Source organism: Melampsora larici-populina (assembly GCF_000204055.1).
Source record: "Melampsora larici-populina 98AG31 unplaced genomic scaffold MELLAscaffold_67, whole genome shotgun sequence".
Taxonomy (NCBI): Eukaryota; Fungi; Basidiomycota; class Pucciniomycetes; order Pucciniales; family Melampsoraceae; genus Melampsora; species Melampsora laricis-populina.
The window spans coordinates 32,373-59,756 of record NW_006768831.1 but is presented as its reverse complement, the minus strand read 5'-3'; the positions used below and the strand labels follow the sequence as shown (position 1 = coordinate 59,756).

At 43.5% G+C, this 27,384-nt stretch overlaps 3 protein-coding genes across 3 annotated transcripts; 1 reads left to right on the top strand and 2 right to left on the bottom strand.

Moving 5' to 3' along the window:
- Positions 1-13,428: 13,428 nt before the first annotated feature.
- Positions 13,429-15,517, top strand: MELLADRAFT_79420 (esterase; the record flags this gene model as incomplete). The annotated part of the gene is made up of 4 exons (XM_007417017.1): positions 13,429-13,987; positions 14,115-14,140; positions 14,240-14,283; positions 14,386-15,517. The coding sequence occupies 4 exons, from the start codon at positions 13,810-13,812 to the stop codon at positions 15,146-15,148; spliced, it is 1,011 nt and encodes a 336-aa protein (XP_007417079.1).
- Positions 15,518-16,856: 1,339 nt separating this feature from the next.
- Positions 16,857-17,624, bottom strand: MELLADRAFT_73339 (uncharacterized protein; the record flags this gene model as incomplete). Its single annotated transcript, XM_007417009.1, has 1 exon — positions 16,857-17,624. The coding sequence occupies one exon, from the start codon at positions 17,439-17,441 to the stop codon at positions 17,067-17,069; it is 375 nt and encodes a 124-aa protein (XP_007417071.1).
- A 579-nt stretch (positions 17,625-18,203) lies between these two features.
- On the bottom strand, positions 18,204-19,235 carry MELLADRAFT_73338 (uncharacterized protein; the record flags this gene model as incomplete). Its single annotated transcript, XM_007417008.1, has 3 exons — positions 18,204-18,308; positions 18,420-18,735; positions 18,810-19,235. Coding segments are annotated over 3 exons (777 nt in total), but the record flags the coding sequence as incomplete, so codon positions are not given.
- Between the last annotated feature and the right edge of the window lie 8,149 nt (positions 19,236-27,384).

The following is a 27,384-nucleotide window of genomic DNA, read 5'->3' as shown; positions in this document are numbered from 1 at the left end:
ACATCGAACGAAGTTAGTTAGACTAAAATAATATCATTATGTTTAGGCAAACACTTACAGCCCACCAATCCAGCGCAGTCTTGGATTTGTCAAACTCGCGCTGACCTGCTAAGTAAGAGTCAAGTTCTTCATCTCGAGCCGTTTGGGAAGGATTCGAATTAATGAACTCATTGAAGTCGTCGTCGTCTTCAACAATAGGGACTACCGGAGCAACTGTTGTTCCAGGTTGAGGTTGTAATTTGGCAGCTTCCAATGCGGAAGCAAATGCGTCGGTAAGGTAAGTCTTTGCGGCATCTTTGTGATCGGGATAAAACTTGAGAACAAACGCGAGACGATATCAAGGGTGCAGGGTTGTTGCCAGTATCAAAGCCTTGCATTGAAGAGCCTCATCTAAGTAAATTTGCAACTGATTTAACATAACATCTATCATATCTTTGAGGGGTACCATCTTAGTTTTAGTACGAGCATCGTTGAGGGCAGTCTTGATTCGATTGTATTCAACAAGAACCATCGCTCCCGAGGGGAAGTCCCCCTCCATGCGTTTGGTGCCAATGGAAAAAATCTGGTGCCGTCGATGAGCAAGATCAATACAGTTGAATGAAACGGTCATGGTCAGGTAGTAAAAGATCATACCTCTAAGACTTTGTTGAGGGCCTCAATTGCCTCCCATTCATTGGCATGAATTAGTGTGCCCTTGAAAAATTGAGTCTTCTTCCGATCGGCCGATAGCATTTTGTTAACAACCTTTCAAATTAAAATAAATCATTATTAGCTGTGTATGTAAGTAGATAAGAGCACGTACTCACATCTTGTGCCGCGCACATGCGGGTACGTGAGTCGTAGATCACATTCCAGCGAATTCCGTAACCCGCAATAGGAATACGGTGGTCCAAATTGGCTTGCTTACATAGTCCTCTGAACTCTTGACGACGCGAGTGAGATCCAGCGATCTTCTTGCTGACCATATCGACCTAAGTAAAATAGTTAATAAACATGGATTTGAGATTGATCTGTAAGCCAGTTGGAATAGGAAAAGACTGAAGAACTTACTTTTTGAATCGCAGAAGCAAAGATGTTCCCAGCATGCTTGGCAGAGACATCGGCAACACCCAAAGAAGATACTTCATCGTCATCGGCATTAGGATCTGGAGTAATTTTGTCTGTGAAATCACCTTCATCTTCGTCATCAGATTCGATGTCGACTTCGTCTTCTCCATTGTTAAGCTGAAAAGTCGGAATAGGAATCGCGAGATTTGGATCGGTGGTTGGCTTTGAATGGCCTGACTGAATCGAAAGGGCCTTTAAGCCAGCTTTAACTACTAAAGCCAACTTATGGCAATAACACCTAGCGTGCATTTGCGCGCTGTCCCAATGCACAGGCTTATCGGCTGCCAAAAACATACCCTCCATTTCTGATGCCATCGTGAAGTTATTTGAGCCAGAGTCAGTTGTTTGACCTAGAACGTAGTGATCATAGACAAAGATTAGCCACATCGTAATCAAACAACATTGAAATCGTAATGAAAAACAAATTGAACTTATCTTTTCGTGTAGATTATGTCGAATGAGATATCTTGCGACAGGTCGCGCTAAAAGAACGCCGTAGTGGTTCCATGAGACCATCTTGAGGGTTAACAACGATTTGCAATACTTGAAGTCTTTGTTGATGTAACACGCGATCAAAGCAATGAAGGTGTATCTATTACCTCGCGTCGTCCATACTTTGTGGACCAGCCATATGCGACTGGTGTTAGCCTATAATACAATGCGAGGACTTGAGGGAAAATAATACAAATAAGAAAATCTACTGACCTTGATATCACTTAAAACCTTTGAGTGAAGAGACTTGTAGAATTTTCTCGCAGTTTGCCCGGCCCACGTTGGTGATCTCATGTCTGCAGAAGGATTAGAGAGCTTGAACGCACTTCTGAGCATCACATCTGAAAATCTTCTCCATGCAAGAGCATGTCGAACTACCCAAATGACCAGGATGATGTTGAGCATCTCAATAGTGAAAGTAGGCCGGTTGAGGAATGATTGCATAACGCTCCCGCTTGCTGTCTTCGATTTATTTTCTTTTTGAATTTGTTGATATGTTGGAGGGAGCTTCATACCTGATTTGATTGCGTTCTTACAACCAGAGCAGGGTTGACGAGCCTTATCGCCGTCTCGATGGGCGTAAAGGTTATCGTTTGATTTGATGCCGCGGGTGTAGTATTCACCACACCAGTTGCACGGATAGTGGCGTTTGAAGGGTCCGGTCTTTGATTTTGATAAGGAAACTATTTAAATGAAAAGTATCAAATGGAAATCGAAAGCTACAAAGATACTTACCTCATTGCCTTTGTGTTTTGGAACACCAAAGTACTTCAGAAGCTCAACCACATCACCCTTTTTGCCAGGTTGTTTCTTGCTCTCGTCATCTCCAGAAGAGTCCTGGTCGATATTGATGACTTCAGGTATGTCTTCAACTTGATTCGCCTAATAAGTACCAGTGACAAAGCATTAAGTCAGTTTAGCGAGAATAGAACCTCATTAATCGATGAAGCACTTACCTTTTTATTAGGAGCAGACTTGTTTTTCTTACTGCGAATACGTTCGGTACTGTCGGTCGTACTACCAGATTGATCACGAGCTCTTTTCTTAGATGCTGGTCTACTGGAAACGGAAGATTGGTTTAAAGGACTAGTCGTAGGGGTTGGATCAGGTGAAGGGGATCCGGTGTCTCTGGTAATCCTACGTCGCGAATTGGATCCAGTCAGCACAAAGCCAGGAGAGGCTCGTTGTTGTTGTGGAGAATGTATTCGTAGTGAGCAAGCAGGGGTCAATGATGGAACTGGAAGAGTAGAAGATGAAGCCATGATTATAATCAACGATTCTGTTGGTTTGTCAAGGAAAAAGATGGGATCGACGAGTATAATGATAGGAAAGGGGTAGTAAAACTTTGGAATGGTGGGAAACGAGTCGAGCTGAGGAAGGAAAGGAAGAAACGAATCAAAGTGAGTAATCAGATACTTGAAAAAAAGGGTTCAAGACACTTACATTCGTCATCTTCATCCTGCATTGGCCAATCGAATATCGTTCCTGGAAGAGATTCGAGATGGTCTATTCATTTTGTGGCTGAAATCGTGTTAGAGCGATCATCCAACAAGGGATAAGTCAGGGGAAGTAAGGGCGACACAGCTGGTTGGGGTATAAGAGCATCCACAACGGTCCACCTACTTTGCGGGCCCCCAGCGATGTAGGGGGTCAAAACGCAAAAAAACGCTCCAACGGAGCTCGCACAATCGGGGGTGAGACGTCGGGGGCCTCCAGATTTCCATCCGGACCCCCCACATCTGCGAGGTCTATAGGGGCTCCCAATATCACGTGCCACTGCTTCCACGTGACCGATATAGTCATGTCTCAAACCGCACTCGAAACAAGATGATATGGTACAAGCATACCATATCACTCAATCGAGTTCTGGCCCCTGACTTCAAGTGCACCGCTGTGGACACCTGTTTTTTTGACCCCCTACATCCACAAAATCAGGATCGGGGGTCTGTTCCAGGGCTCGCAAAGTAGGTGGACCGTTGTGGATGCTCTAAAGTATGTATATATACAGTATACCCCAACTGGGACCCAGGGTTCCCACTGGGGTCCCGTGAACAGGGCAGCGGCGGGCCGGACCCCTGTGAAAACTGGGTTATGGCGCTGTTTCACCCCGGTGCGTCTACAGGACACTGAGGTCGCGGAGGGACCCCCGCGCTGCCCCAGTTTACAGTGGCGGGGTTTGCGCGTTGGTTAACATGGTGAGCAGGCACAAATGGCCTGCCCCAGAGGCAGGCCTTCTTGGCTTGATTTTGGGGTTGGCGTGCCCATGTTAGGTTTTGCTCTATTCCACCCAATTACCAGATGATCATGGGTGAAAATTGTGTGTTGAGCATCTAGATTTTCCAACTTCCATCTCAAATTCCTGGTAAAGATGAAGCAGAGCCGGTGGAATGACAGAGGATGATACTGAGCATGTGTGAGAACAAGAGCTCTCTAGAAGCTATGAAATTGGTGTGCCGTAAAGAAAGCAAAAGCCTGGGGTAATCAGGTGTAACGTGAGCTGAGACGGCACAAGCCAGTACAAGCTTCAAAGAGCTTCTGAAAAGACTACACACCTAATCACCACACACATAAAAAGGTCAGTAAGAAAAAGAAAGAAAAGTAAGAGAAATCATAAGACAAACCTGTGCTCGATGCAACAGGATACATAGATAGAAATGAGTTAGGAACGGAAGTGAGTAACGAATAAAAACTAAGAATTCTTTCCGATGAGGGAAGAAGTTCGGTCGTACACAAGAGTTGTTTATATAAAAGGAACCAGAGCACACACATTTAATTAAAAAGAAACAGAAACACGCAGGTCACAATACAACCTATTCCCAAATAACAAAGAAACCCTTAATCCTACTCCGACAGTTACCCAATTTGTACTACTATAACACTCATTTGTATATATCTTCCCACGTACATAACTTGTCTTGATTTGTCAATGTTACTTTCACCAGGAGTCCTTGACCGATTTGATTTGCTTGAAGAGGTTCTAGAACACGAGGTATGATGAATACCACGACAGCATGTTTATATACAGAGACCAATGTTTTAGTTGAGGAATGAGGATTGGGACAAACATGAGCTTTTCAATGATTTTTTTATTTTTGTTAATGGTGGTTGATGAAATGCCCCTTTTCAATCACCCACAGTATCATGAAATATAAAAATGCTATTTTTGATGTTGTTGAGATTTTCTCAAAAAAAAATGCTTCTTGGGGGACTTAACGCTTCAGAGGCGTGCCTCAGCAGCCTCAGTATAGGCATACCTTTGTAAAGTTTGAAATCCGTGTCTGGGCCTGCCCAAAATTCAAAACCCACGCCCACCACATAACTGCCAGTACTAAAGAGGGTCTCATATGGGAATATGGGTCTCCGGGACCACATTCCTCTTCTGTTACTGTCAAACAGCTTCATGAATATTTACCAAGTAGTCATTGTAATATATGCAGTCAAATTTTTGTAATGCTTGTGTCATACCAAACAAAGTTACAGAATGTATTACATGTGTATATAGTAGCTGATAGCTAAGAATTTCCTCAGATGGTTGCACATATTTAGAATATTCTTTATGACCCAGACATGCAATGTGATTTAGTTATACAAACCATTCCACTCTCAATCAGAATTTCCAACCTTGGGCTTGGTCTCACCAAGGAACCTCTTTAATTCTGGCACTGGCAGTGTTTGTTCCAAACTTTTATCAACTTGAGGGACTTAGCTATCCAGTTGGGGCTTTGAGTTGTAGAAGACTTATTCTCACCTGCAGGATGGCATTTTTGCATACTGACTGACAATACCACCACCAAAGCAGTGATTCAAAATTGTAAATCCAGGGATAAGACAGTGAACCAAGAGTGGAAATATATACAACAAGCTCTTTTCCACTTCAAGTGTGATTCAAGAAGTGATTGAGTGACTTCAGAAAATAACAGAGCTGGATATCTGTATAGAGGTGGTACAGAAGATTGGGATGTCCACTGAGAAGTTTTTATCAACTTACCTGCCAATCTGACTCACTTATCAAAGAGATGTATTAGAGGTAATCAACGCTGAGACAGCTACGCTACAACACACTACCATGCATTTTGTGTGTAGTGCAGCTGTGTTCAGTTAACAAGGATCTGAACCTTATGATAGTGTAGCTTAAGTTACACTATGAGCTGATTTTTGTGCCTCTACACTATGCTACAGGGCCAAAATTTGGTTAACTGGAGATTTCCTGGGACTCTGTGTAGGGTAGTTGGAATTTGTTAATGCTAATTCGGGCTAGCTGTAGCTTAGTGGCATGTTTTTAGCTACACTATCTTACCTGCAGGTAGATTATCTGTCTCAGTGTTGAGCTAATGGAGAAAAAAATCAATCCAGTCTCTTGGTGATAGTTCATTGTGAGTAAAAAGAATAAAAAATTGACAAATCAATCCACTCACCCCATGTTTCATATTGTGTGACCAATGGTTATAGGTCTATTTCACGACAAAATAACCCTGGCCAATGAGCATGTTTATTGGGTGGAAGTTGTAGCCAATCTACATACTTTCGAAAATAATTCAGCAGTGTCAAAAGCAGTAAAATTTGCTACTGAAAATGGTGGAACACGCAAACAGATATTACTATTGTTTAATTACCTTACATCACTTCATTATTTGGAGTGGGGAACCTGTAAGTAAACAGTTAGATGATGGGAATATAGGAATCTCAGATTCCTGATCAGATCAAACAACAACTTATCAGTCAATAATCTATGAAGGAGCAATTGATCCAGAGAGAGAATTATGGTGATAAGGTGTTTTTGATAGAGAAAGTTTTAATGATGAATGAATTTCTTTTATCAAGCAAATGTTAAATGAAATGAGAAAGTGAAATTAACAACAATGATAGAATCATACCTGATCAGATCAAACAACAACTTATCAGTCAATAATCTATGAAGGAGCAATTGATCCGGAGAGAGAATTATGGTGATAAGGTGTTTTTGATAGAGAAAGTTTTAATGATGAATGAATAAGAAAAACTTCCTCAGATCAGGAATTTGATAACAACATTCAGCGGTACAAAGTATGGTTAGGTTAAGTGGACAAATGTAGTGGGTAAAGTCTCTGGACAAAATACTATGTTCATAACACGCGCATTAGTTAGAAGAGAAAAAGACATAATATGAAATATAACTAATGTGAAGTATTTGGTTCCAACAGGGAAGGCATCACAAGAAAGAGAAGGAATTCATAAGGTTCTAGTAAGAACACTTACAAAATATATAACAGGCATCAGATCCTGGCATCTATTGCATAACCAACTGTTTCCCCCAGAAGATGATGCTACAGTCAATAAACTGCCGAAAGAAGTCAGTGTTTCCAATGTCTCCACACAAGAGAACACAAAAAAACAGAAGTCACAACAACCAGTTTCTGGGGGATGGCTGGTCCTGGGTGAAATTGTATCTAATAAGAGGAAGAGAAGGCGGAAAGGATTTCATTTTCAGGGAAATTTGATCATATGAAAAAAGTTATTTATAATGTGAAGACCACCATACCTGGTGAACTTCAATGGATGAATTTTCAACTCCTCCCATCCTTATTTGAACAAGTCCAACCTCTATGCCTGCTAGCCAAAAATAACAAAGGAAAAACTCCAAGCAACCACCTCTTCACATATTTCAATGACACCAGAAATTTAATGCCCTCATCAATGACAGAAGTTTTAAGCATTTATAATAAGGTCTTTGACACATCAGACCCTGATAACAGAGACTGGTCACTTGTTTCCAAGTAGGAGGAGCAAATCTGCATTGGAACAAGAACCTACCGGTAGAAGACAATGTTCAAGTAGGAAGGTAGAATCCCAAGGCTTATCAACTTTACCCTAGGAAATACTCTCCTGAACAAGCCACAGATGTGCATTATATATGGATGGCAATGGAGGCCCCAAAAAATTAACATACTGGTCAATGTACTGAGAGTGAACCTGAAGAGTTCCTATTTAAGATAAAATCAGATGTTGAATAAAAAAATGGGAATGTCAAGGCCACTCACTTACATCTCCTTCACCTTTTTGTGATAAGTCACCATTGGTGATAGAGTGCTCTGTGGTTGTTTCAATTTATCCAATGTATGTCAAGTGAGGTTATAACTTGCTTAGTGTTGTGATAAATTGACATGTGATGGCATTGCCAAATTTTGGTGCCTGACTGATAAGAGGACCCAGGAAAGCTCCTATTGAGACTTCTGATGTAAATTTCCAAAGTCTTGAGCCTGCAACTCTGGTCAGGCCCTGATAAATCTGCAGATTCCAATTTTCTTCATCAGAAACCTCTCAGAAACCATTTTTCTCAAAAGACCCCAAACCTGATGTTTTCATTCAATATCTGGCCCTGTGTTGGCACAAGTACAGTGCTGGAGTATTACCAGCTGGAAGCCACATCAGCCAGCTTTCAGAAGCATGAATAAGCATGATTCCTTCATTTGTTAAAAACTTTCCATGTTTGTACATAGACAAGTGTGGAGTTGAATAAACAACTTTGTAGTTTGATAAAGGATGTGCTTTGATAAAGAATGTGGATTAATAAGGAAGTGTAATCAATGAAAAACAACTTATAGAGGAGGAAAAGATCCAAATGACTTTGTTTGCTCATCCTTGTCACATATGGAGGGTTATATTTTGTACATTAGGGGGTTCCAAATTTGTTTCACTTACTTTAAAAAATTGGGCAAGTTCTTTGTAAAAAAAATCTGTGTAAAACCAATGTATTTTTAAGTTGGGACACCTAAATAGGTGCCCACTTTGAAAAATTTACACATCTTTTACAACAACATGCAAGTTGTTGTAGCACAAAAATACGTAAAAAATTCTAACTTGAAACCCCCTATTACATCTTTGTAGGTGGCACTGGCAGTCACAATATCTGGACAATATACAAGGAGTAAGGCTTCTTTCATTTCATCAGTGTTCCCAGAGTAGATGTGTTCTGTTAATCGGCAGGCATTGTCGTAAAACACAACCTCTGGGAGGCCTCGTGGAAACGTTTCTTCAAGAAAGTCCTTTGTGAAGATGTCAAATGCGAAACCCCAATGTAAGCAAACCGTTGACTGCTGGTATCTACAAATGCAAACTCACTTTTACTGCGCTGACTGATTCAGCATTATAAAATGTCTTCCTAGCTAAAATAATCCCACAAGGCCCGACTATCAATTGCTTGTTGTGTGTTCAACATCTAGTCATCAGGTATTTCCCGGCAACTTTGGATTGGCCCCCATCGCGAGCACCCTCGTGCGCTCTTTGGTTGAGAAATCTGAGGCATCATCGGATGCAAAGCCTTGGATAGACCTCGTCTGAGGTTTCCATCCAAGGTATTCTTTTGCACTGAGAATTACCTCGGATTGAAAAATCTGAGGTAAATATGTTGGTGGTGCATCAAGCAGTGGCATGTGAATCTTGGTTGGATCTGAGTATGTAGATTTTGTATAAATGGTTTGAAGTTTTAGGATAAGTGTGATGTAATGCAGTGTGGGTAATGGTGAAAGTGGTGAAACATTGTGTGGCTTGATGTACTGTGGTGGAACATTGATTAAACTGTCTTAAGTGGTAGCTACACCTAGCCCTAACCCAAAACCAACCATTTTAGTCTTAGACAGGGTCAACCACCTGAGTTTTTCTGGCAAATTGGCCTTAAACCAGCCAAACATACATTTTTCATCAGAAACATCTTGGCAGAACGGAAAATTAAAATGTTTTTTATCAGAAGCCTCAATAGGAGCTTTCCTGGGTCCTTTGATAAGTCAAAAGTAGAAATTTTGCAGAAATTATTGACTCAAAAAGCATTGACATCCTAATAGCTGTCAACAAGAGGTTCACAGACAGTATAAAAAGATGATGCAAAGGGGGGGAATGGTTCATACACACCCACACAAACCTGCACTCTGACAGGATGGCTCTCTGCAGGCTTCACATGTCATGTCCTAAGTAGAGGTTGCAGAGACCCCCCCTTAATCAGGGAGTCTTTTGTCAGCCCTGAGTATATACACATGTACCCAAAGACTAACCTATGATGTATAACCATCACCTAGAAATATAATTACATGTACATACAGCCTATAATATATATGTAACATGTAAGAGAACATATATGAACTCTAGTTACATATGCATATACACAAGAAATAACATGTAACATATAAAATTACATACAAAAACACTAGTAACATCTCATAACTCAGTATCAAGAGTTAAAACATGCTTATCTTATATGAAACACTCAATGATTACATAACATAACATTAAGTGTACATAATTATAAAAACATTAAAATATTAAATACAAACCTAATATTGTAAACATTTGTGTATATCACAATACTAGGTTTAAAAGCTGGAACATATAAACCAGAACCTGCTGCATTCCCAAAAGAGGAACCAAGTTTATACACACCACTTTCTAAAGAACCATCAAGAGTTCAATTAGAATAACAATCAAGAGGATTACAAATAGTAATACTAGTGATTCATTCTATTTATCTTGATCTTTCCTGACTAGATCCTAGTAAGTTATACACTTCACTTCTGGATCCTCTACTTCCCCTAAGTAGCTTCTATACTAGGTTGGTGACCTCCAAGTTAATAACCAATAGGTTGGTGACCTTCAAGATAATAACCAAACAGGTTGGTGACCTCTAAGAGATAACCAAGATAGTGATCTTTATAATCACTCTTTATCCTGTTACTGAAAGGATACTGGAGAACTTTGGGATCCAGTTCTCATTGTTATAGTGATTTATAAATTAAAACCTCTTCTTTAAGAGTCAACTAACTGTAGTCTGCCAGGATTTGTCCCAGAAGACTCTTAGTTGTTAACCTCCCATCCTATCTTACCCTCATCATCCTCTCCTTCCTTGTACCTAGTTTAACAATTTAAATATAATAATACTTATTATACTTCATCTTAAACTACTCCCTGTACCATCATTTAGTGAGTGTAGCCTCCTTCAAAAGAGTTACTACCCTCACATCTTTGGCCTCACAGCCTCCCCAAAACATGTGTTACCTATCTCATACTGAGGTAGGCAACACAGGAAGACTGTATGGTTGAGTTTAAGTTCTGTATGTGTAAATGAGCAAAGGAAATTACCTGAGCCACAGGCACAAATCATTATGACCAATGATTACACATCTCTACAAGTGTATATAACACAGACTAATGAAGCCACAGGTTTGTCTCAAGAGCTGGAACAAGGTCTTATCAAAGTAGAGTCTTGTCTTTTAAAGTCAACGTAGTGTCTTTTAATTCTTAAAGTAGGCATCAAAATTGTCTTTCATTCTGAAGTAGGCTCTTAGAGCTGTTCTATATCTTTTTATATACACAAATCTTTGAAGTAAAGACTCAACATTTTTATTTTTAAGTAGTCTTTCAGCTTAATTTTGCTTTCTAAGTTGGCCTTACTTCCCAAGCTTTTTAAAAACATTTTCATCAACTTGAAATACAGAGTATCCCCTCTGTGAGTGCTTTTTTGATCCTACAATAACTGTTTTTTGCCCTGCCTTGAGCCTGGCCCTGCCTAGCCTCAAGGCTTAAGTTTTGGGGCCTATCCTGCTCAACCCTGAGAGTTTTTGAGAGGTATTGGGGTCTACCCGAGGCCGGGAAAAGTCCCGAGGCGCCTCCGTCACACTCATGGCCAGAAATCCGAGATTGATATATAGTTTAGTTAGCGTTGTATACAGTTATGCCAATATGTACATAAGCATTTTGAGAAAAACACCTAAAATTTTCACAAATTGAAGTCTAAAGATTCCAAGGTTCAATTTTAAGTGCTGTCATTGCATAAATTCGATAGAAACAAACTGAGGAGGGACTGGGCCTCAAACACCACGATTGTTCAAGACGACAAGTAAGGAAAAGAACAAACTCTCAACTTTATGCAATCGTTGACTCAAGGTTAAAATTGGTGCACGAGACGTGTGGCATGGAAAAACTTCACTTTTCTTATGTGTCCCCCCTTTTTGAAGATGTGAATGCCAACGGGACACCGCGGTTTGAGGGATACGTTCAAAATGAATTAGAGGAAACTCAATTCACACCCAAACTCACCTGCAGCCGCCCCCCGGATGCGCTCTGTTTACACCTACAAAATCTATCAGATCCATATTCCATGGAATGTATCTGGGTTCTAATCACGCAAGAATCTGATGATAATTCAATCGGTTCAGATTCCACTTAAATATGCTTCTCGCAAAACGATGTGATTGATATTGTGGTTCATCTATCTATGTACATACGCATCCTTTTCCACCGTCAACTTCACCCCTTGTCTGCTGCGGGTTGGTGATGGATCTTGCGTTTTCTGGCCCACATCGGGTTTCGGGATGAACGAGTTATGCGCTTGAGGAAAGGGTTAGAAGTTGAAAATAATCGAGATGTGAGGTGACACATCAACTGAAGGTGATGATGGTACATATAAATCGATGTGTTTTTGATTTATGTATTGGTGGTCTCCTTTTCAGTAGCCAATTCCAGCCAATTCCTCACATTTTTATATTGTACACTGCGATGGATCTCTGGACAGGATAACCGCGTGTTGAATCTACGGAATAGTGGGAGTTGAAGGAGATGTTTTGACTCAAAAGGTGTTCAGATCTTTGTTCTCATTCTATTACACCCCTGCACCTTTATAGACAGATCCCAAACGAGGGACCGAAGGAACTTTGCCACTCGAAAAGCCCCTGATGCAGCGCAAGGTCTTTGTTGCCGTATGGTTACAATTCAAGATAGTGAAGCGGTTGCAGATAGATCTCGATACGCAGGAGAGTGTACAAAATCCAATAGAATTATTCACGTTTTACAACACAAAGCTTGGCACCAATTTTGCGCCAAATTGTATACATTGCAAGTTTGACGTGACAACTAGGGCGAGCTTTCTGCAATCAGAATCCAGAGTTTTGGGTGTGTAAGCATAAGAGAAACTTAGATAATCTTGGGTCTCAATTTCATGGCTAAAGAGATGCAAAAAGCAAGGTTGAATGATCTGCGGATCAATGGATCAGAGGAGATGCTACCCTGTGCCATTCTGAATATCTGATTGTCAACATCTGATATTCATTAGAAGTTATGAATATATCTCGATGTCATTGGCATGTGCCACTGCTAGCCGGGCTCGACTGGCCGGCCGGCTTGTGCACTTTTCTCTACTTTTCTCTCCGTCATCAAATGTAATTGGTGTTACTGGCTTTTGGACCCACTTTGAAGTTTGGAATCAGTGGTGCTTCTCCGGTTCCCCACTTCTATTTCGCCTTTAATCCCAACTCAAGACACGGTTAGCTTTTCGGTTATACTACTACATATATACACATAGATCAGCTCCGTATTGACCCGCTTTCTGCCGTCAATTGGAATGTGCGTGTTTTACGTCCAGAATAATTTGCATGCAATATATTTATATTGTAATTCTACGCATCTCATCTTTGGCAATTCAGTTCCTCGCCTGCGGACCCATCGCGAGGTGAATCGTTACAAGCCTTATTCAAATCTGTTCTTTCTTCAGACAGGCTTTCGCGTAGGTCAAGGCAATCGGCAGCGCGAGCGTATCAAATCAATGGCTGATTATATCTGCAGATTGTTACAGGCTTGACTTCGGTGTCTTGCTCATCGATTAAGAGTTTGAACGAGAAGTGGTGACCGCCGTCGATCCCCTCCACAGTCAGTTGCCCCACCTCGAACACTTCGCACAGACATGGGCTTGTGTATCTAACCGGGATCCAAGGCCGGGTAGGATTTATACCACTCTAAAACGAGTCTGAATTCATTTTCTTATCTTTCTTCATCCTTCTTTTTCTTGACACATCCTCATAGTCTGCTTAAGCTGTCCATCGCCACATATACCAGACTGCATATACTTAGTAAAAGTTTCTGTCAACTTCCGTCTACATATCTGTTTATTTACCTCCACCCATCCCAGTCTATCATTCTACTTAACTCTCCGAGATCTCTGTCAGAGTTTGCACTCTCTCGACTGGGTCAAAACGACTGAGGGAACGACATCACTGAGGCTACCCGCTACTCTCAGCTCATCTTTTTTTAAATTCGACCCTACATATATCTCTGCGCCCACCCTTCCCTCGACAGGGGTTTCAGTTCTTCGCGTCTCATTGCGATCTCAGCGCGTCTCTAGTGAAGGTTAGAACACCTATTTACCAAGGGCTCGTCCTTCAGTTTGAACTTTTCAGCCACACAAGACTCGACATGATATCCGAAAAAGAACACGTTCGAGGCTGCCTCCCTCGATTCACACACACACGTCATACATTTTCGATACCAGCGGGGTCAGACGGGAAGGAGCGTATTGTGATGTGGGCTTTCATCCCCGACATACATAAACACACGCAACCTTCACCATCAATTGTCATGGCAAATGGTCTCGGTGAGTGTCTGATATTTAAAGCTCCAAAGAGCCCCAATCAATTTGCATCTTATAAAGACAACTTTGCAACCTCATCCTAACTGACTCGTCCGTGATGTTTGCACCGATTTTACTTAATAACCAAAAGCTTTACCTAGATCAGCTGGACTTCCTGTTAGTGCATCACGTATTATTTTATCAAATCTTAGAGGTTCACGCTGCCGTCCTTTCCGCTGATCCCGTGCTTGTTTTCGACTTCGAACACCATATCAGCATATCGCAGCATGCTTCGCCGCTGAGGGTTACAACGTTTTCCTGTGAGATATCTTTTAATCACTTCTCACTCCAATCATCGTTCTCGTCAAAATCAAGTAGAAGAGCTAATAGGGCTCTTGTTTTATGTTACGCTGATGGTACAGCTTTGACTTTCGTCACTTGGGTGACTCTACCGGTTCTCCTCGTCAAGTCGTTTCAGCGACCAAACAACAAGAGGACTACGTCAGCGTTCTCCAATATGTCAGCGACCCCAATCGACATCAGAATCTCTTCGGCCGACGTACATTAGATCCCAATCGCATAGTTCTATGGGGGTGGAGCAATTCTGGTGGACATGTATCGTATCTTGCGGGTCGAAGTGATATCCCAGCTATATCAGCCGTCATCGCCATCGATCCATTATGCGATGGAATAGGGAATTTTCTCTACCACCTTCGGAAGTCTCCAGGTGCTCTCATCAAGATCACGCATCGAATTTGGGGTGACCTATTCGCTTCTCTGATTCCTGGGGTCAGCGCTGTAGTGGTACCAGCGCTTGGACCTGGTGGGTTCTTGGGTTCTGAAGAGGCTGAACGAGGAGCACGACAGTTAACACCGATAGATGGACCTCCTTTCGTGAACCATGTCGCCGCTCGTTATGCGTTGGATGTGCTTTTCAATCGAGCCAGTGGCGCTTCAGTTCGATGTCCGATCATGGTATCTTGGGCTAGGGATGGAGGAGATGGGCTGATACCGAGTTATTTACCACAGAAGCTTGCAGAGGATGCTCGGGCAGCGGGTACACTTGTGGATGTCTATGAGCATATTGGAGATCATTTTGCCATTCACCCAGGTGGGTCTGCATTCGAGGAGACTACACTTCGTCAACTTCAATTCCTTGCTCGGACAGTAGGAACAATTTCGTGATACTACCTAGTCCTCGCTCTGTTTTGATATCGGCGATTTTATCTAATCTATATCATTTCGTGTTTATGTTTTATTGGTATTTTCAATTTGGAGAAAATCCGGATGGAAGTGATTCAAGCGTCTTAATTTTCAAGAATACATCTTTTGTTTGATCTTTGTTTCGTTCTTTTTGACTGGTAAATAGAATAACTTGTACGATTTTTTTTGTCATATACGAACTTCGGTGTAAGCTTTTTTGATTTGTTTAGATCAGATTAGGTGTGAAATGCGTCATCTCCTCGTTATTTTTTTACACTTATGTCTTAGATGGGTTGGCTTTCTTGAGATTCAAATCAATATTTTTGAGAATACATAATGATTTGTTGCGATTTTTTTGTATGTCTCAGATGGGCTCTACAAATAAATGCAGTTGTTCTAGATCTGACAAAGATTATATTTCCATATTGGCAAGCCTTTTGTATCAGAAAGATGTACACGGCTCACCTACAGGATTCCTTTCAGATGCACGCGAATGGAAGACTTTCTACCCTCGTTTTGTGTTTTCCATGGTCATTTGCCTGATTTTTGTATTTGTCCCACTCTTTAAATTGTTTGGACCTTGAAGTCCCCTCAACCTGCACATTGTTAGAGAACACTCCTTTATTTCATCAAACTTGGACTAACGAAGTCTCGGGTCTAGGGGTTGCGGTGGATAACCGCAACGCATGAAGTGTGCAAGTTCAGAGCTGCACACCTGCTCGTAGCAAAGGTCACGAATCTGTAAGGCAAAGAAAGTGAAATAAAATACCAAGCAGGCCTACAGGATCATCACTACTTCGTGCATCATAAAGTCACAGCAAAGAACAATGATGTATCAGATATAATCAATATGTACCAGAGTCTTCGTGTTCCTCATCATCACGCTGAAATTTGAATCGAAGTAAGAAGGATGTTTTTGCATAAACAAGAAATTATATCAAGACTAGCATAAAATCATCGTGCATTGAATTTGTATATTAGGGGGGCTCAAGTCAAAATTTTTTACTACTTTCATCGTAAAAAACTTTTCCCAAATTCATAAAATTTACGCAAAATTTTATGAAATTGGGAAATGTTATACGATATCCCAAATTTTTTTAAGCAGCAAATTTGCGTAAATTTGCTGCTCAGAAGGAGATCCGAAAGAAAAAAAAATTGGTCCTTTTTACGAATTGGGAGAAGTTTTTACGGTACCGTACCGTAAAAAACTTTCCCCATTTTTTACGAAAAGGTCGCAAAGATTTTGACTTGAGCCCCCTTATTACATATTGTCTATTTAGCGGTTCTGTTTGGCTGTATTTTGTTGCGGATCAGCTTACGTAGGTTTGATGAGGTTTCAAAGATGCAGAATAGTATGCTACTATGCAATTTTATTCTCATCTTTGCGGATACATTCTCTCTTTCTGCTAGTCTATGTTCAGCCGAGGTTGCTTTTGGTCTGCGCAAGCTGAGAACGCCTAGTTACGGCATCTTCCGGGCTATGGGGTTGCGCCCTTGACAAAAAGTCAGGCCGAGACACTTGTACAGATTTCAAGGCTCAACGAAATTCCAAGTAGAAAGACCACTACCGAGATTTCCCCTGAGGGCAATTGAGCGCGAGACAGTTTGAGAGCAAAGCCATCAACAATCGTTGTGCAATCAAGGCAGAATCCGCAGCACATTGGCCATGCTCTCATGGTCATTAAAGCTATGCAGTTATCTGTCAAATTTGTATACCGCTCAACAACTTAGTTGGCACTTCAACGATACAAAATCTTTATCTTGCAAAGAGTAAAATTAGGAAAGAGATCTAGATAGCCATCATTGATTATTTGTCCGCAAACACCAGTAAAAACAAAGGATGATAACTAAGGCTGAAACACTCCGCAAGAGCAAAATAATAAATAACTCAGTGAACAAATCAACAAATCCGACTATTCGACCTCAAGTTACATAATCGGCGTGCCTCCAAAATCCAGCTTTGAATCACGCTTCGTAAGTAGTTATGCGGTGATGAACCAATTGTATCAGATAGTAAGGAATCTAAGAACTTCCCAGCTATTAATACTCTGTAAATGTCTTCGATAAGCCCTTCCCAAAGCAGCTGCGACCAAGACAGCGGATTGTCCCTGGGGAGTTGATCACGTCGGAACGGTAGAAGCTGACTGCGTAGAACTTGAATGACTTTGCGTATGGGGACGCTAAATTGAGAACTGTGAGGTTCTGGCGGTTGTACTGATGGCGCAGTCGATCTCGGGTGGGTGGACACAGGGGCCCACTGTGAGGAGGATACCATTTTAGGAGCGGGCCGGCACTCGAGGGAGGTAGTCGACCGTGAATCCTCCTCTAGTACAAAATGCCGGCGAAACAAATTACAGCAGCCGTCGTTCCAGCATTCATCGATGATCACTAGGCAATCCGAGGCCGTCCATTCAGCAGCATTGTGGGGGTTCCGATCGATAGTATACAGCTGACGACGGTTAAGAGCACTGGTGCACATTTGGTATACGTCAGATAACGATCCAAGGGTTTCAAACGCCGATATATGTTCAAAAAGAGGTCTGCGAAGTAAGGAGGCTACAGCCTGCAAGAGGTATTGATGAAATTCGAGAAGGTCTGGAAAGGTTAAAGCTGATGAAAGCATCAGGGTGTCCCAATGAACAACTGGAAACATTGGTGGTGGTGGCTCATCGACCATCATTACATCTGCTTCGAAGTCATCGTATCCTCCATTCTGGACTGCTAATTGCGAAGATGGACACATGACCACATCCGACTCGCACTTTAATACTTTGGGGTCGGTCAATACATGGCTTTCCCGCTGTTTTGTTGGCACAGGCCTCATATAAATGTTGAACATGGTCATCCGAGTGAGCGAGATCGAAGTTATTAGCTGATCAATATGCTCCGCAATGAATGGATCTAAAATCCTTAATAGACTTTGGCAAGTGAGTCCTGGTTGTACTCGCAATGTCTGAATCCCTGAAAGAGTAATGCTAGTCAGCGACCTAGTTGCGTCAGGATATCGACGAAGCAACTTACCTTCCAACCCTGCTTCCAAAGACAGTGCTTTGTCATTTGTCAACAATAGGACATCACCACCGGAGGGCGTCAACTGGCGTTTGAAATAGATAGCGCAGTCTAAGATGTAAGCGTCTGGAGACTAAGACTTGGATTGACCAACAGTTACAAGGTAAACAAGCCGATCGGGCGGATCAACTTAAGACACTAGAGCAGAATGATCTTGAATGCTATGAATTAGCTCGATACGCACCACCATTTCGTTAGTCTTACCAAATGCTTGAGCTAGGGTAATATCAGAAACTTCATCCTTGGTTTGAAATCTCAGGACACGGTGCTCAAAGGGTGTGTCCTGGTACATTCGGGTCATCCAATTCACTGCATGATCTGCAGCTTGAGCCAAACTGATCCGCACTGCTTCTACTTCGTTCAACGGGTCACAATATCTCGCCTTTCGAACATCTGGACTGTGTATCGAGAGATTTTGTAAGGTAGGACCACTAGGGCAAGGCTCAATCATCGCTGTGACCATCCTATTCTTGTTTTGAGGCCTTTTATGTTTATCAACTCTGTTTCCACCAGTCATGTCAAAAACATACATCAATATCACAAAAAGCCTCTCAATATGGAAGGAGCTGCTTACTCGGTTCGCACCATCTTGGGAATCAAGAGTCCACATCTGGCACCGTTTCCTATCCGTGATTGACGAGCTGCTACCATTAAATCACCCACCCATTCCAACAAACTAAGATGACCGATAAGAATGTTGGTATCGATGATAGCCACTATTCCAGAAGGTTCAACCTTATTCCAATCTGAAAACTCTTGTTCAAACACGTCCTCCATATCTACTTCTTCGATCTCATCCTTTACTTCTTCTCGAAGTTGTCGTAATGATCCAGCAAGTTGTTCGACAGTCGATGCAATCGGGACCATGATTACATCTCCAGTTTCGTCGGCTTGGTAATTAGAAAAATTCGTTTGAGTTGAAAAGGCCATTAGAAGTTGGGATGAAAAGATAATTGAGCAGTAAAGTAAAGAGCGAAGGAAGGCAGTGAGCGCAGACGCCTGCAAACAAAAATAAACAGGAAATCCCACATGTATCTTTTGATCACGTGCGCACTAAATATATTTTGAGATCACCACCGGATCGAGAACTGACCGGATCGGTGCCCGATCACACCAAACTTGATGGCTGCCGCAAATTCCGAAATGACATCCTCTGATCAGCAGATCTTGCGAATTGAGCAGTCTTGGGACCACGAACAGCACTGCCATAGAACGAGAGTGTAAGCTCATAGGAATCACATCCACGGCCATCCTCATCTCTTGTAGCATCATTGAGAGAATTATAACCAATGATTAAAGAGGACGCTATTTTGATGGATCAAGTGGGCCACGTGTATTGATGCGAGAAAGGCCGAGAAATATGGATTGTATTGCCGATTGAATTTCCAGAGATGATAACATAGGTTTGCTTGTGAAATAGTCTGTTAAGCCTGGTTGATCTCGTTACAGTCAACTCTCTCTAATGGCATACAGTTTGGCGGGCAGTTTTCTTATGCATTTAGAGGAATATGCCTTTACAAATCTTGTTTTGGCTGGCAAATCAAACTTAACATAAGTCCCAACCTGCACCTAACCACCAACTCCAGGGAGGGACTTACGCCCTATCGCTGAAAATCGGCGTGAGATCGGTCGGGGTATTTCCCCAAAACCTCTGGTCTCACATGCTTGCCAATCCCCCTTATGAAACCTCAAAGAGCTCTATATGAATTACCCGCGCACGCCCTAGAGCTACAAATCTGCGCTCTCGGCATCTCACGAATTTAAAAACTGAAGAAGTTCTCGTAAAAATAACGTTTGGGGCAAAAGCCTGTAGCAGGGATACATGGTATCCCGGTACAGTCGACCCATTCGGGTCGGGCTAAAACCTTTTAGCCGTACAGAACAGACTAAAGGTAACAAAGAGATAAAGACGTGCTGAGCTAAAGAGGTGGACGCCCTCCACAAATGCTCAGCACTTCAGCTACATCGCTCAAAGGAGCAATGTCTACCAATGACTCAATAACCTCACCTCACGAAAGGTGATACAAAGAAGTCAAAAGAGAGACTCTCTCTTATCTCGAGAGAGTCACTCTCCAATCAGTTGAGTCCCACTTATTGGCTCTTGAGAACCACAAGTTCGCCTTCCTGCTCCATTTTGTATAAATAGAGCCCCAATTCCCCTATTGCAATAAATACCCAGTTCATATAAGCAAGAATTGCTCTCTTCTGGAAACCGTGACTTTTGCCTAATTGCCTTCCATTCTGATCCTTATCACAACTGTCGACAATCTATTCATAAGCACTTGATTCCTACTTTTATCCCGTAAGGTTATCACCCCCTAAGTCACTTAACCGTTCCTGTCCTAACCTTAGTTCTGGTCCTGTTACACTGGTAGCGAGAGAAGACGTATCTTTCTCGAAATTTTTTTTCTTTTCTTATCATAAGACCCCTTGCGCGGATCAAATCATCGTTTTACTCTCTTCTATATCCTGATCTATTAAAAAGTTAGTAATTACTTCGATTTCTATGGTCTTTTAGAAAAACCCCTATTTTTTTCGTTAAAATCATACTCCGACAACCTCGGGATTAACTCAGCTCAGCAGAGGAACTGATCAATAGTGATCCTTTTTTCGTTATTCTCTTCCGAACTCACAGATGGCATTGACCAAAGCTCAGGCTAAGGCCATTGTGGCCAAGTTGAACGCTCCCGCCGATGGCACGGCGATCTACTCCCCTCAGGAGTTGTTCGCTATGACGGCGGAACAACGCGAAGCGTTGCGAGTCACTGGCACTCAGGAAGTCGCCGAGGAAACGCTGAAGACCGTCGACGACGATACGGCGATGACCTCGGGCGACAAAGCTCCAGCTGAGACGGACTCTACCACGGCACCGATCACTCAAGATCAATACCGACAATGGCAAGAGTGGATGCTTCGCGAGGAAGCCCGTAAGTCTCAAATAGAAAGTAAGTCGGATTCCCTTTCCTCCTCCTCAGGGAATTTCGTCTCGGCATCGGAATTCGGTTCTGACAACACCATTACCGCAGCAGACAGGATGGCTGCGGTTGCCATCAGCGATGTTAAGCCAGATGTCAAACCTGTCCTCGACCCAGACGAGGTCGGATTAAGTAAGTATGAAATCTTGAATCGATTACATTTTAAGAGAAAAGCTGATACATCGGTATTGGTAGCCCCAGGTAACCCGTTCATTATTTCCGACGGTCCTGAAGTACTCGAAAAGGACGCCTCGAAGGCTCAGAAGTCGATGTTGAACGCCGGTCTGTCCAAGTTCGATGGGTCGGTCTCAAACGACTTTGTCATTTGGGCTTCCAAGTTCGAACGCGCTGCGACGTTGCGTTTTCTGGACCGCTCCCTCTTTCATCGTCTTGCCCTTCTTCTCTTCTCGGGCAGCGCTATGACTAAGCTAGAGATTGCTATGGCTGCCCCTGATCGTCCCACCTCTTGGGAGACCTTCGTTGAATGGGGAAAAACGAAATTCAAGTCTAGCACCACCGTCACCTCGGTGAAGCAGCAGCTCAAGGAGTTGCGCCAACGTCCTAACGAGACCGTCAGCGATTTCTATGACCGCTGGTGTATCTTCGAACAGGACGCTAAGGTCGTCAATCTAAAGTATGAACAAGTTCACGACTTTGTAGAGCGACTTCAACCAGGTGTTCAAAAGTACATCCAGGAATTGATTGATGAGGCCCATAACATGGGAAATCCTTTGACTTTCGATAAAGTGGCTCTGATGGCTATGTCCAAGGACAAGCGTTACCGTGCTGGGAAGGAAACGGTCACTATTTCTTTAGTTGCTGAATCCTCTACTAGTGCATCTAAGAAACGCAAACCGAACACCAACAGGAAGGAAGATCGTAAATGCTTCAATTGTAACGCTACTGGTCATATTTTCGGGTCTTTAGCTAATCCTACTTGTCCTCAACCTGTTACTGATCAGACTAAGCGCTATTTCGAGGCCAAGAAGAAAGAAGAGACTTTAAAAGCTTAGGCGATGAAGATCAAACTCAATTGTCATCGCCTTGTTGTCTAGTTGATCATAATGAAAAACCTATTTCTTTTGTGTCTGCTATTCCTTTTGAGTCCCCCAGTGAGCCATCTCGAGAGTTGCCTGATGAGCTTTCTATCAAATTGCCCCTGCCCCGTTCAAACGGGTTCTCCCCTGAACACTCTGACCAGGGGCCCATTCAAGAAAAGGGCAAGCCCTTTTGTCAGCTGAGTCCAAGGAGCACTTTAGACTCCAACTCCCTGAGTGCCTGTGTGAGCACTTTGAGCTTGAGAGATTCAGACCCCTCGAGCTCACTCGACGTCTCAAGTGTCGAAAACCCTAAGATAAGAGGGACAAATCCTCGTCCTAAGCCTAAAATAGAGGCGGATCTGTCCCAACTGAGTCTCAACGATGCGAGACCTCCCTCTAGTGAGGACCGACATCCAACAGCCAGTCCTGAGCGGACTTTCCCACCGGCCAGTGGGCCCTTATTAGTTCCGGTTGGAGTCTCCGATGTTAGCTGCATCGAAGATTTGTTGTCGTTAGAAGCCAACTCGGCAGGACACCGAGTCAACTTTCTATCCGTCGTTAACGGACGGATAGCAAGCTTTCTGTTAGATACGGGAGGGAGGGATAGGTACGTCTCCAGCTCTTTCGTCAAGAAGCACGGACTTGCCACATCAACAAGTCCGTTTCCAGTGATGGTAAAAGGGGCCTTTGGCCATACCATCAGGTGCGATAAGTTATGCACATTGGATTTCAACTTGGCAGGCCTACATTACAGTATTGCCTGCCGAGTAGTCCCCCTGGCCAGTTTCGACATAATCCTAGGAATGACGTGGATAAACGAATTTGTCCAAGAGACAAACTGGAAGATAGGTGCCTGGCAAATCGTCGATGGCAAAGGAGGCTCGGCAAAGTTTTTTCCGGAAAAGCTAGCAGCGCCAACGCAGACCGTTCACTGTTTGGACAACATCAACGAAGTCAGTGACGACGTTACTGAGCTATCGCGATCTGGTTTCCGCCGGTTCTGTCGGCAGAAAGACGTCGATATCGTGTTGATGCAGCCCATGGACGCTGTGGAAGAAGTAAACGAGGTCGAAGGACCTCGTGAGGATGTCCCGGCTGCCTTGCCAACGATATCGCCGGCGAACAAGGCCCTGCAGGGCCGGATAAGAAAGCTTATCGATAAATTTAAAGACCGATTCACAGAGGTCAGCACCGTACCTAAAGTGGAACGAGTGATTGACCACCTCATCGACACGGGGGACAAAGGTCCCGTTTCTCAGCCCGTTCGCCGGATGTCACCACTTCTGTTGGATGAACTTCGTGTGAAACTCGCTGAGTTGCTCGAAAAGGGAATGATTCGGCCGTCCACCTCCGCGTGGTCGTCCCCAGTACTGTTCGCTAAGAACGCCAGTGGTAAACTACGGTTCTGCGTTGATTACCGGGCAGTTAATGAACTTACTAAGCGAGACCGCCACCCGCTACCGCTGGTCCAAGACTGTTTTGACCAGTTGGGAGGCGCGGTTTACTTCTCGAAGTTTGACCTCCAGCAGGGTTTTCATCAAATGAAAATTGCATTGCAGGATGTCGCAAAAACTGCCTTTGGTACTCGGTATGGGCACTACGAATGGTTGGTGATGCCTTTCGGGCTAGTAAACGCCCCGAGTACCTTCCAAAGGATGATGAACGATGTCCTCAGGGAATACTTAGATGATTTCGTTCAAGTTTACTTGGATGACATTTTGGTATATTCCAAGACAGAAGAGGAGCACTTCGAACACATAACAAAGGTGTTCCTTGCGCTCGAAAAAGCTGAGCTTAAAATTTCAGGCAAGAAATCTCTGATGTTTGCCGAAGAAATACAGTTTGTCGGCCATATCATTTCGCATAATAAAGTACAAATGATGCCTGAGAAAGTGAAGGCTATCCAAGAATGGCCGAGGCCCGGAAACGTCTACGACGTCCGAGCGTTTCTCGGCCTGGCCGGATACTACAGGAGGTTCATAAAGAACTTTGCAAAGATTGCAAGTCCCTTACACGGCTTAACAGCTGGAGTAACAAAGAAGAAACAAACAGTAGAGTGGAGTGCTGCTCACGAGGTTGCTTTTTGCAATCTAAAAGCAGCATTGCAAGAGGCACCGGTGCTGATTACCCCCGATCCTAGCAAACCGTTTATCATTGAAACGGATGCTAGTGATCACGCTGTGGGGGCAGTTCTGTTGCAAAAGGACGAGCAGGGTGTTGAGCACCCGGTGGCTTTCGAGTCAGGCAAGCTTAACCCGGCGCAACAGAACTATCCTGCCCAGGAGAAAGAACTCCTGGGTATATTACACGCGTGGCGCAAATGGCGCGTCTACGTCGAAGGGGCAGTAAGTGATACTATAGTACGCACAGATCATGCGTCTCTTACGTACCTACAGCAGCAAGTCCTGCCTTCCAGACGGCTTCATCGCTGGATTGACGAATTTGCGGAAATGACAGTTAAAGTCGAATACAAGAAGGGGTCGGCTAATGTGGTACCTGACGCCTTGAGTAGGCGAGCGGACCTCATGATGATACATGAGGTCAAAAACGGCTTGCGGGACGCCAGTGACTGGCCGCTCCTGGTTCCATATATCTTGGACCAACGGGAGATACCGGACAGTATCGAAGCTGCAAGCTTTAAGACGGCAGTTATGCTTTCTGCTAAGTTTGTTTACGACAAGAAATCGGAAACATTGAGTTGGAAGGAGGATGACTCCCCATTCATCCCGTTCGACTTACGACCAGATTTACTCGAGTCGGTTCACCGCCAATCGGGCCACAGAGGCCGAGATGGTACCCTAGCCTTCTTGAGGGGCAGAGGATGGTGGCCGAATCGCTATAAGGATGTCGAAGAATTTTGCAAACACTGTTCGCAGTGCCAAATCTTCGAGAGACCTAAAGCAAACTTGGAAACAGGAGAACAAGTCCCATTGCCCCAAGTGGAGCCGTTTGAGAGATGGGCAGCAGATTTTGTCCAGCTACCGGAATCGAAAGACGGCTACAAGTGGGTGCTGACTATTATTGACCACTGTACCGGTTGGCCAATAGCAGTACCCATGAAAGAAGCCACGTCCGCGAACGTGGCGGAAGCATTCCTGAGGGAAGTCTTCCAACAGTTCGGTGTACCATCCGAAATTTTGACAGACCGTGGTCAAAATTTTTTGTCAAAAGATATGTTACGCTTTTATAAAGCGGCGCACGTTAGAAAGCTGACGACATCGGGGTACCACCCTCGTACAAATGGTAAGAACGAGCGTTTGAATGGTATCCTAGAAAGTACGTTGTTCAAATTGAATACTACAGGGGACCCTTCTCGTTGGCCAGAATTCCTGGCTCCGGCTGTCTTTGCGGTGCGAGTAAATCAAAGTACGGTGACCGGTTGGTCACCATTCGAATTGCTCTATGGAGTGAAACCTAGGTTACTCGCAGATCGAGCAAAAATTCGCCCTCTCAAGATTGAGACTGAGGAACAGGCAAAGGCGCGACAAGCACGCCTGGAGAAACTCAAACAAGGTCGAGCTGAAGCTCGACAACTGCAAGAGGCACGAGCGGCAAAGAATAAAGCTCGGTTTGATAAAAACCTCGAAGAACGAGGCACAGTCCAATCCTATCATATAGGCGAAACGGTGAAGCTCCGGAACGAGACTCGGACAAAAGGTCAGCCTAATTGGCATGGACCCTTCGAGGTTTTCGACGCCTTAGGAAACAATGTATACCGATTGGTAGACCCAACGGGTTCAGAATTCCCTCATCCAATAAATGGGAACCGCCTTCAGCCTGCAAAGACTAAAGACGGGTCGTTGATTAGTACATGGGCTTTGCCTGCACGGCTACAGCCCGCATCCGCATCTGCCGGGAAGATCGACAAGGGCTTGAACTCTAAAGTCAAAGAATTAACGCAGGCACAGAAGGACGCGTTAAAAATAAAGATAAAAATCCCCAAGTTGGCGACAAGTGGAGTGATCGCCAGCTAAAGGGGGGATAGTTGTAGCAGGGATACATGGTATCCCGGTACAGTCGACCCATTCGGGTCGGGCTAAAACCTTTTAGCCGTACAGAACAGACTAAAGGTAACAAAGAGATAAAGACGTGCTGAGCTAAAGAGGTGGACGCCCTCCACAAATGCTCAGCACTTCAGCTACATCGCTCAAAGGAGCAATGTCTACCAATGACTCAATAACCTCACCTCACGAAAGGTGATACAAAGAAGTCAAAAGAGAGACTCTCTCTTATCTCGAGAGAGTCACTCTCCAATCAGTTGAGTCCCACTTATTGGCTCTTGAGAACCACAAGTTCGCCTTCCTGCTCCATTTTGTATAAATAGAGCCCCAATTCCCCTATTGCAATAAATACCCAGTTCATATAAGCAAGAATTGCTCTCTTCTGGAAACCGTGACTTTTGCCTAATTGCCTTCCATTCTGATCCTTATCACAACTGTCGACAATCTATTCATAAGCACTTGATTCCTACTTTTATCCCGTAAGGTTATCACCCCCTAAGTCACTTAACCGTTCCTGTCCTAACCTTAGTTCTGGTCCTGTTACACCTCAGAGAGCCACGTATGGGACTTTCTGGAGCTAGGTGAGTCTTTCTATCCCATTTCTCTCTTTCTTTGTATTCTTCTAGATTAGAGTTACTGACTCCTCAGGGAGCCACGTATGGGACTTTCTGGAGCTAGGTCGCAATAGAAACCGAAGTTCTAAGTTAGTGCTCTCTCGAGAGAAGTCAAGCCGGACAAGAATCCGGACCCTCAGTGAAGGTTCTGATAGAACCTTACACTTTTTTTAACTTATCACTTCGATAAACAAAACCAAAACACCTTATCCAACATTTTTTTCTCTCTATCATTTCACGTACTTCTGTCACTCTGCCTTTTCTGTCATCTGTCAATCTGTTCATCTGCTTCTGGTTCAGTTCTGTCAACCCAACCTTGTCGATCCCCACCCCCCGGACAATCTCTCACGATTAAAGCCAGTCGAATGAGTGGTACGACTTCGTTGAAGCCAGACAACTTTCTCGACGACCCCGATATTCTGCTACGAAGGGCCCAAAAAGACAAACAGAAGGAAAGTGTTGAGTCTCCGCCAGCACCCCCTCCAGCCAATTTCCATTGGAAGCCGGAGACATCGGTTC